Source organism: Macrobrachium rosenbergii, chromosome 12 (assembly GCF_040412425.1).
Source record: "Macrobrachium rosenbergii isolate ZJJX-2024 chromosome 12, ASM4041242v1, whole genome shotgun sequence".
NCBI lineage: Eukaryota > Metazoa > Arthropoda > Malacostraca > Decapoda > Palaemonidae > Macrobrachium > Macrobrachium rosenbergii.
The window spans coordinates 84,271,068-84,282,537 of NC_089752.1; the positions used below are offsets into that span (position 1 = coordinate 84,271,068).

Consider the following 11,470-nt stretch of genomic DNA (forward strand, 5'->3'; position numbering starts at 1 on the left):
GCAAATGGTCATTAATGAATGTATTACACCAGCAAAGCCATGCAATCTTAACCAGCCATTCTCTTGTTGACAGCATGTTAATTAATGAATGTACACACTACAGCAAAGCCATGCAATCTTAACCAGCCACTCTCTTGTTGACAGGAAATGGCCATTAATGAATTGTAAAGCCATTCAATCTTAACTAACATTCTCTGGTTGACAGCAAATGGTCATTAATGAATGTACACACTACAGCAAAGCCATTACCAATCTTAACCAATAATTCTCTTGGTGACGAGGAAATGGTCATTAATGAATGTACACACTATAGCAAAGCCATACAACTCAGCCAGCCATTCTCTGGTTGACGAAATAGTCATTAATGACTGTACATGCTACAACAAAGCTGTGCAATTGCAACCAGCCATTCTCTTGACAGAAATGGTCATTGTGACCTATAAGCATTTAACAGACAATGAATCTCATTATGTGGAATCATTTTGGCAACCTTTATTTACCATTAAGAGATGGTTAAATTTGCACTACTCTTTAAAACTAATTTTAGCAAAAGTTTAAAATACTCATACTGAGTCTAGACACAATAACCTGGGCTTCACAGTAATCAAAATGTGAACAATGTAAATAAAACAGTTCCTTTCTTTGTTTTAATGTGGTACTGACACAGAACACTGCTGATGCCATTACACTTCGTGCAGAAGTGAAAATGAAAAACACAAAAGCTCTTGTACAAAAATGGCAACAAATCAAAAGTAAACTGACATAACCCTGTACAGCAATTTACACCATAACAGACTAAGAAAATATTGTTCCATGTTTATTTTCCAGCAATTTATAAAACATTAGACCTCTTAACATCAATAAAATTTCCATAACATTATTTAAAGACGTTTATCTGTATCTAAATTAAGAGGTAACACTATTTCAGAACCATTATAAAAGAACAAAAAAGATTTATGAAAAATTAAAGTTTGAAAAATTCTGTTTTGTTTTCCAATAAGAGAAGTTCTATTCAAATAGAAACCATAAGAAATTTGAATTAAATACACATCTGAAAAGCACGGATGACTTGTGACCTGGGTCACCTGTTCAATAATACTGGCCACTCTGAAAGCTTAACTGTAACATCTGCATCGTGTTTCTTTAGGAATCCCAGTCATCATCGTCATCAACTGCCATACTAGTCTAGAACCTTTGGACCTCCTACTGAACTTCCTTCCCAGTTAATTTCAGTTTGGATACTCTGAAATAAAAACAGAATTATTAAAATATAGTTACCCACTGCAAAAGCTTTATAGCATTCAAACTATCAAGAATTTGGCACATAAAGATTGACTGGTCTATGGTTACTCAAACTGGTGCAGCAACACTTACGTTACTGACATTGTAATGAAATTCCATTGAAACCTAAAAAAAAAAATAGTTTAAAAAGAGTCTAATATAAGAAATATCTTAAAACAAATATATTATGTATATATATATATATATATATATATATATATATATATATATATATATATATATACATACATACATATATAAAGTCTTGGATGATTTTAGACAACAGTGGAGAACTATGTGCTAGCCTATCAGTGCACTTCCGCAGCAGATGCATTTGCGTTGACACTGGAAGTTTGCACAGTTGGATACATTATTATCATTATTAAAAAGTTTAACCAGACCACTGAGCTGACTATCAGCTCTCATGGACTGTGAAAAGTTAGGATGAAATGACAAGTCTGAGCTAGAAGCCACAGCACTGGGACAAATAGGTCACTCATTAATGATGAATGAATGAAAATGAAAATGAAATTAAGAGCTGTAAAAAGGCATACGCTTTCATACTGGAACACACTCACACAATAAATACAATTATACTCATGTTTCCATACATACTCACTAAAAAGGTATATTAAAATTCAAAATAAATTAAGTAGAATCATAAAATTTACTTGTTTTAAAATTCGTTATACTGACTGATTGATTTTTTATATTTTATGTTAACTCACAGCTTCTCTGTGAACATTAAATGGAGTACTACTAGAAAATGTTGAAGATTCCAGTAATTTCTTTTATTGGTCTATTTCCAAAACTTGATAATCGTTGCAGGTTATATTTTGGACATTCACACAGTACATGCTTAACTGTTATCAACACACTACAATCTGGGCATTTGGGAGGAGGGCCACATGAACTGTTCATTAAGTGTCCATGCGTCAGACGAGTATGGCCTATTCGAAGATGCGTCAGAATTACTTGTGTGTGTCTCTCCCTCTCTGATATGATGAACTCCATTTTCCAACACTGGATTTTATCTCTTTTAATTTATTATTTTCAGGTTCTTCGTTCCATATATTTTCCCATTTACTTACAATGACTGTTTTTATGTATCTTGTATAGTCACTAATAGGGATGTCTACACTTGTTCTTGTCATGTGGACAGCTTCTTTAGCTGCTTTATCAGCTTATTCATTTCCCTTAATCCCTACATGGGCAGGGATCCAACATATTTCAATATTTTTTCCCTTATTATACAATTTATGGAGTGAAAACTTTATATGTTGTACAATATTATTTTTTTTAATATAGCTTTGAATGGCCTCTATAACGCTTCTGGAGTAGCTATAAATCACAAAATTATTACATGAGGCTTTCCTAATTATTTTTATGGCTGATACTATTGCACATAACTCAGCTGTAAATATTGAAGCGTTATCTGGTAGAGAGAACTGATACGTTTTGTCTGGGGATAATGCAGCACATCCCACTCCGTACTGTGACTTAGATCCGTCTGTGTATATTGCATAATGTGGACCTTTTCGGATTATATGTTCTACTGCATGTTGTCTATGGTATTCTGGAGTATATGAATGACTTTTTAAATCATCATTCAAGCGTGTACAAATTCTCATTTTATTCATTGTCGAGGAGAGTGGTATTTTAATGTTAAGGATATTGTATATTTATATTTAGCAACTCAAAACAATCTCCTAGCTCTAATTAGGAAAGGAAGTGGATGATTATTTATAAACACATCTCTTAATCTAAATAATTTTTTGGTTGGAGAATCGTTCGTCTGAATTCTCGGGCACTCTTCATTGTTACTAGCTCTCTATGGAGAGACAGAGAGGTACAGTAGTTCACCACATTCAACTTGTAAAGATGTTGATGATGATCGAAAAGCTCCTGAACATATTCTAAGACCTTCATTATGAACTGGGTCTACCATTTTCAGCATTGCGTCTGATGCCGAAACCATTATATTTCCTTCATAATCAATAATAGACAACACTGTTGCTTTTATATAGTAAAGTAAGGGTATGTCTATAGGCTCCCAATTAGTGTTCGACAGTTTTTTAATTAGGTTTAATGCTCTTTTACATTTTGATTTCATGTATGTTATGTGGGCTTTCCAGTTCAAGTGAATATCAAATACTAAACCCAAAAATTTTTGCTGTTTGGCTAATTGGTATGGAATGATTTCTGATTTTTAAATCTATTTCTTCACCTTTTTCAACTTTTATTTTTATAAAAACATTACTGCTTGAGCCTATTAGCTAGAAATTTTGAAGCCTACAGATTGAAGCATTCATCTATTTTTATTATAGCTTTGTGTCACGCTCTGCATGTTTTATGCGAGATGCTGAATAATATATGGCAAAATCATCCATATTTAAGTTACTTTTAATTCCAATGAGTAGATTATTACTAATATCATTACTGCAAGAGTAAACAGTGTGCATGAGTACCCTTCCTTGTGGAACCTGCATCTTTAAGTGGAAATGTAGCGACAATACATCATCAGATTCTCACTTGAAAAGAGCGGTTGTTTGTCAAGAAAGTTTTTGGATAAACCCTAAGTAAATGTCCACAGATGTTATTTTTATGTAACATTTTTAATATTGCATACCTTCATGTAGTATCATATGCATTTTCAATGTCAAAAAGCACGGCTATAGTAATTTGTTTTCGTTCAAATCCTCTTCGTATGTGGTCTTCCAAGTTAGATGAGTAGATCAGTGTCAATCTGTTACATTGTGACCCAAATTCAGTAGAGTCAAAATTTTGTTTTTCGAATGTGCCATGTTAGTCAGTGACACCATTCTTTCTATTAATTTGCACTTAGACAACTAGTTAAAGAAATTGGTCTGTAATTGTTTACATTACTGGGATCTTTCGTGGTTTGAGGATAGGAATAATTATAGCTTTACAGCATTCATTGAAACAATTTCGAAGTGATGGTGGTTGCAAAACTCATCGTATGTCTTTGCAAAAGGTGCTAAATGGCAGTTCATTTCAAAACAAATACTGTCACCTCAGGGGCAGTTGTGCTGTTCAACAGAGCAAAATTCTAACTCCATAGCATGTGAGTTTGGCTTACTTCTGTTGGGACAATCGTTTGCCGATTGTTCCCTTGGTGATTGTTGCCTCCTTTCTTTTGTTTTTCTGAAGGAAAGTTGGCGTCTGTCGCGTGGTCTCTGACTTAGTGGCAGTCCGGGTTTAGCATAGCAGCGAGTCAGGTTCTCGGCAGCAGCTTTAGCAACATGGAGTCTTTGTTGGAACAGCGGGTATTCCGTACCTGTTGGCCTCATCAGCTGAAGGATGGTGGGACAGCTAAATTATAGCCTTCCTTCCGTGGATCTTCCTGTATAACAGCAGACGTGCCTGTTTAGAGCGTTTCTTCTGATTCATCGGTGTTGATGACTGTGTTCCAGTTGAGCAGTTGGTGGCTGCTTTGGTGTCTTCACAGGGTACGTCTGATTGCAATTCATCCTTCTTGACAGCTGGGTCTGTGGTGTTATCTCCAGTTGAGATTGTATTTATCGGTGTTACCCGAGTGATTTCATGTTTTGCTTTATCATTTGTTTGTTTATGCTGCCTGTTTGTTTTATTGGTAATGACTGTTTAGTAATGATATTATTTACAGTATGATTTTCACTTATTATTATTAATGGTGTCGAGCAGTGTATGGCTCTGGTGATTTTTCATTACATTTTTGGTATTAATGGTGGTGATTTTTCATTACATTTTTGGTAATAATGGTGTCGAGCAGTGTATGGCTCTAGTAATAATTTTCAATATATTATTGTTATTAATGGTTTCGAGTGGCCAAGTAACTGAATTTTTGAGATCTTTTTGCATTATTTTGATTATGATTGTCATTTATTGTGGTCTTTTAAGACTTGTTTATTAATTTTGACTGCTGTTAACATTTATTTAAATTATGTATGCTAAACCTGGACTCATTTGTAATTAATGTAAATTACTGTAAATAATAAATTAGTTTAAGGTAATTTTTTTTTGTTTCGTTCAGCTCCTTCCTCCTTTGTCTGCCTCAATTTCTGCCAGTCATTCCAGTTCCGATATTTTTGTATTTAAAGAACCTGCTGAACCAAAAGTGGTTCATAACATTTGGCGACCTTTGGCCAGGATTGGCTCTGTTTTGGCTGGTGGGGTTGTGGCAGCTTTGGGAGAAGAGAGAGAGAGAGAGTGTGTTTGTGATGGTGTAAAAAAAAAAAAAAAAAAAATTTGTAAATTTTTTTTTTCTGTTAGGTAAGGAGGTGTGAGTTTGGTAACTGTTAGGACAATCGTTTGCCGATTGTTGTTCCTTGAGTGGTTGTTGCCTCCCTTTCTTTTGTTTTCTTTGAAGGAAAGTTGGCGTCTGTCGCGTGGTCTCGACAGTAGCAGTCGGGTTTAGCATAACAGAGTCAGGCTCGGCAGCTTTAGCAACATGGAGTCTTTGTTGGAGCAGCAGGTATTCCTTACCTGTTGGCCTCATCAGCTGAAGGATGGTGGGACAGCTAAATCATAGCCTTCCTTCCGTGGATCTTCCTGTATAACAGCAGACGTGCTGTTTCGACGTTTCTCCTGTAATTCATCTGTGTTGATGATTGTGTTCCAGTTGAGCAGTTGGTGGCTGCTTTGGTGTCTTCACGGAGTACGTCTGATTGCATTCCTTCTTGACAGCTGGAGTGCGCCGTGTTATCTCCACGGAGATTGAGGTGTGTTTATAAATTATTTACCCGAGTGATTTCATGTTTTGCTTTATCATTTGTTTGTTTATGCTGCCTGTTTTGTTTATTGGTAATGACTGTTTTAATGTGATATTATTTTTGGTATGATTTTCACTTATTATTGTGTGGTGTCGAGCAGTGGCTCTGGTGATTTTCGTACATTTTGGTATTAATGGTGGTGATTTTTCATTACATTTTTGGTAATAATGGTGTCGAGCAGTGTATGGCTCTAGTAATAATTTTCAATATATTATTGTTATTAATGGTTTCGAGCAGAGTATGGCTCAAGTAACTGAATTTTGAGATGCTTTTTGCATTATTTTGATTATGATTGTCATTTGTGTGGTCTTTAAGACTTGTTTATTAATTTTGACTGCTGCTGTTAACATTTATTTAAATTACGTATGCTAAACCTGGACTCATTTGTAATTAATGTAAATTATTGTAAATAATAAATTAGTTTAAGGTAATTTTTTTTTGTTCGTTCAGCTCCTTCCTCCTTTGTCTGCCTCAATTTCTGCCAGTCATTCCAGTTCCGATATTTTTGTATTTAAAGAACCTGCTGAACCAAAAGTGGTTCATAACACATATTAAATTTTCTATTATAATAACTATCTTCTATGGTTTCAAAATTTATTGTTATTAACTCTATATTATTTTTCCTTGTTCGAAAAATGCTCATCTAAATTTTGTCGCTACTTACTTTGCTAGAATTTTCACCTGTTACATTACAGTACTAATTTCTTTAGGATCAAGCATTCTTTTCCCATCCTTTATTATGTTATGTCTATGTGGTTTAACATGGGAACCATTTATTTTCCTGAATTTTTCCCATATTTTTTTTGTATGAGAGCATTATTCGAGAGATCTGATACATATTTTCTCCATGAAATGATTCCCCATTCAATTACTTCTCTTTTAAATTTTGCAGATATTTTTTGTTATATAAAAGGTTTTAATGTATTATTTCTAATAATAATATGATCCCAGCTTTTGTAAGGTTCTTCTAATATCAGTAATGTTTTGTTTATTATACTGAATTTTCTATACAGATTATCTAATTGTCTTCCAATTTGGTGTTTTATTTTATTAATTCTGTTGGTTTTTCAGACCACCATGGGACTTTGTGTTTTGTTGGATGAATTTGGATTTTAGTATTGCTTTATCAGCACCATTTGTAATGAAATCAGCAAGTTTGTTAGTTTATTATGGTCTTTTAAATATTCAAATGGTGGGATATTCCTGGTGTGGAATTCATGTGCTCCCAATCTGCTATATAAATGTTATGTCGAGGGCATGTTTGGTGTTGTTATTTTGTAATAAAAAGAAATTAATATGGGGAAATGATCACTTGTATGGAAGTCATCTACCGTATTCCAGTCAATCTGTCTACTATGTTTTATTTGTACATAGAGTTAGGTCAATTGAGGAATATATTTCCACGTGTTTTGAAAATATGTGCTGATTTCGTCATCATTTATACAGCACATGTCATATGAATCTATGAATTCCTCTATTTTATTTCCTGCTCTATTTGATTCTGTTACAATTACAGTCCCACATTGGGTTACTGGGCATTAAAATCACCTACTATTAACGTTGATTCGCAGAAGTATTGTTATTAATTCTTTGAGTTTGTCAACGTCATAATTTTTATTAGGTTGATTGTACAAGTTATGAATAACATAATTATCGTTTTTTATTCGTATTCTAATACTCGACATTTGCAGATCAGTAAAGTTTACAGGTACTTTGTCATAACATACTTTTATTTATGTACGCTATAACAGTACCTAAATTCCTTCTTCCTCTCTAGATGAAGATGCTAGGTATATTTACTATCGTTAATATTGTTTTGTTGACATGTTGCAAACATAATATCATTGGTTCATATTCTTTTAATAACGTTGTACTTCTCTAGGTGTAATCTGGTCTGGAGACCATTTACGTTCCATTGTATAACTATTGAAAATATTTTTATAGCAGTCAGGTTTACTCTCTTTTTTTGTATTATCAATTTGAATTTTCTAATTTACTCATGACATTCATCTGTTTTCCTTATAATAGACTAAGTGTCCAATGCACATGCACCCTTTTCATGGTTACTCAAGTCTATGTTTCTTTTTATTTTCATAAAATTTCTTATAATGTTTGTTAAACCATCTTTTGTTATGTTTTGTTGTTGTGCGATTCAATGACAAAATCATTACATCCACAAAGTATTATCATGTGTATTTCTCTTTTCATTTGCTCTTGTGCCAATTACTGGAGAAGGAGTAATCTCTTCTCCTGTGACATAATCATTATCATCTATGGTATGATTCTCTTTCACTTCTTCTGTGTTCTCGACATTTGCATTCATAGGTTTTATTATTATTTTAGGAGATAAAGGTATATTCTTAGTTTGTTTTTGTTTTTGTTTCCTTTTCATCTCCTTTATCTTTGGTTTAACTGATGTTTCTCTATTAATAGTTGGTTTCTTCGTTTTGGGTGGTGTTCTCTCCAAAGGCCTTTTTTTATCTTTAACTTCCAGTCTATCTCTACCCTCTTCTGTTGCTTTAGTAGCAGCATCTTCCTGTGTGTCTATTTGCATTAATATTTCAAATGGAATTGGATAAGAAATATTATCCATCTCGGTATTTGTACCTGTTTTCTTATTCTCTATTTTATTTTTATTTCTAAATTATTAATTTTTCTGAGTCTTACTTTTCTGTGCTCTGTTACTTCTGTTTCCGCTTTTGCTTCATTTTTGCTCTCCTGTTATTGAGGAATATGAATGTTTCTAGATGGATCTTGCATTCCTCTTTTAATTCCAACTTAGCCTCTTTTTATAGACATACCTGTTCGTTCTTGTAGTATTTTCAATTCAGTATTGTATATGTAATACATGCATTCTTTGGATCTTGCATGCAGATTTACATACAGTTCACACACTTGGAGTTCACTTCACTTCCACTCGTGGTATGTTCAATCGTCCACAATAAGCGCATACCGGTTCATTTCTACAATTTTTGTGTGTGTGGCCATACTTACTGCAATTTTGACACTGCAGTGATTTTGGGACATAGGGTCTTAACTCTCTATTTTGGCCTAATATTTTTATTTTTTGAGGTAGATCTTCACCTTCAGATGGTATTTTTGCTATTTTAGCATTTGTCTATTGTTGTTTTTACTTGATAGAGCATATACCTCACAATCTTGGACATTTAGGTATCTTTTTTGAGAGAGTACAATGGCATTTTCTTATCGATTGGTTCGTTTGTTTGTTTCAGTAAGTACAATGGTACCTGAATGCTGTTATAGTATCGTGTTTTTACTTTAATGTTATACTGTCTATATTTTTTAGAGACAAATAATCCTCGGACTGACTTTTGTTGTGGCTATTAGCCAAATTTTTCCTTTATTTGTCTAAACGACATGTCTGTCGTTGGATGTCTATTTAATAGATAATTCTCTAGTTTTAGAGGGCTGAAATATTTTTGGTCAGCCTCCATGGTTCAGAAAGCAACCAGTAACTTCCACTCCCAAGAGAGAGAGTCAGTGAGTCAGGTTGGGTCATAATCGTGTTACTCTTTTTGTGAGTTCTATAGAATTATTGGGTTTAATACCACTCTGGTTTGGATTATTTGGATTATCCTGAGAATTGTCCATTTCCATGCTAGATTTGCTCTGTGCTGGAGCAGCGGTCGTCATCTGTGCCGGAACAATGCCATCAGAGGTCAGGGTACTTAAATCTTTGACACTACTTATCATAGAAGAGGTTGAGAAAGAAAGAAAATAAATAAATAAATAAATAAAAAAATAAAAATAAATAAACCTGAAAACCTTAAAAAAGATATCATCAGCCTTTCTGGAGTTTATTCCTCCACTAATGGCACAAGTGAGAACATCGACTCCCAAATGTCCATCTACCCTACCCCAAAGGGGATGGCACAACATGATTAGAGTGGCTCAGTGTAAGCCAACCTTGATAGGACTGACAGCATTACTAGGAAATACAATCATCCCCACCTAATCACGGTATGGGCAAACCGGACAGAATGCCGAGAGTCCTATTCGAACTAGACCCCCTGGAATCCGTGGTGATCCGTAGAATAGTTCGCCCTGAAAACTCAGGTCCGAACATTGTCGGGCAGTTGATAGTCCTGCCACGGTTCTCACTGTTGCTTCGGATATAACCCAATCCCAGCTATAATACCTTTTCCTATTTACAGGTCCAAGAAATTTGTATGAAAGTGAAAATATCACGCCATTTAAATCAAGAAAAGTTTGTAGGTGATCCATCAGGGCCTGGGCTCTTATTCTTCGTAAGAATGAAGAAGAAAAGCCAGGGCCTGCCTCACCACGTGAAGGAACCTACTTCAGAGGTCGATGACTCAAACAATCCTTAGTAGCTCTAATTGGGAAGAGGTGGATGATTGTTTGCATAAATATATCCCTTAAATCAAATGAATTTTTTTGTTGGTGAATCACTTGTCTTCATTCTTAATGCACTTTTCATTGTTATGAACTCTCTATGGAAGAAAAGTGGCAGTTCGCTACATTTGACATGCATTGAGGCAATTGGTGAGGATTTAAATACTCCTGTGCATATCCTTTGTCCTTCGCTGTGAATTAGAACTAATATTTTTCAGTGCTGCTTCTGACGCTGAACCATATGTTTCACCTACGCAGTCAATGATTGTCTTTTCTTAATTTATAAATGGTAGAGTATACCTATCGGCTCCCAATTTGTGTGCAATAGTTTTTTAATTAGATTGATTGATTATGAAATTTAGGTCTTCAAGACCAAGCGCCAAGCCCATCAGGATTATTCAGTGCAGTAATGAAGGTAAAGTATACAAATTAATGATATGATTGATAATGAATAGATGATTGATGATATATTAGAAGTAAAATTCCAGTGTTAAAATGTAGACATAAAAAATGAAGAGAATGATATTAGATAAACTTAACAAAAAATAAGTATATATTAAACTTTTTATATTCAAGATATATAATTAGAATAAGAATAATGTATTAAATCTTTATTAAATATGCAAGAGTATATCTCATTAAATAACCAGTTCTTTCAGATAACCCATAAGGTTATCTGCCTCAACATCATTATTTAAATTTCTAAAATAGTCTTCCCAGTTAGTAACTACTTTGCCATAAGGCTACAGTACTAAATTTAGTACACTGCACCAGCATGTGCTCAACGGATAGCTGACCACCACAGTGAGCACAAATTGGGGCGCTGGTTCCTTCTAAAATAAGCTATGAGTGAAGCAGGTATGACCAATCCTAAGCCGTGTTACGATGATCTCAAATCTTTTGTTACGATTAAAACCTGAACTCCAAAAATCAATACTTTTTCTAATGTTTCTGTACTTCCTATTTGTGGATAAAATGGGAGAAGTCCATTTCTGCTGCCATTTTGTATGAATCTGTCGTCTGATAACTGGACATATATC

The 11,470-nt window shown here is 34.2% G+C and overlaps 1 protein-coding gene across 1 annotated transcript in view; it reads right to left on the reverse strand.

The window, feature by feature from the left end:
* Positions 1-885: 885 nt before the first annotated feature.
* Positions 886-11,470, reverse strand: part of LOC136843747 (probable ATP-dependent RNA helicase vasa-like) — a 711,228-nt gene continuing 700,643 nt past the window's right edge. Inside the window, exon 16 of the mRNA XM_067112404.1 lies at positions 886-1,243. Within this exon, the coding sequence (XP_066968505.1) occupies positions 1,181-1,243 (63 nt within the window). The 3' untranslated portion in view covers positions 886-1,180. The remainder of the gene's footprint in view (positions 1,244-11,470) is intronic.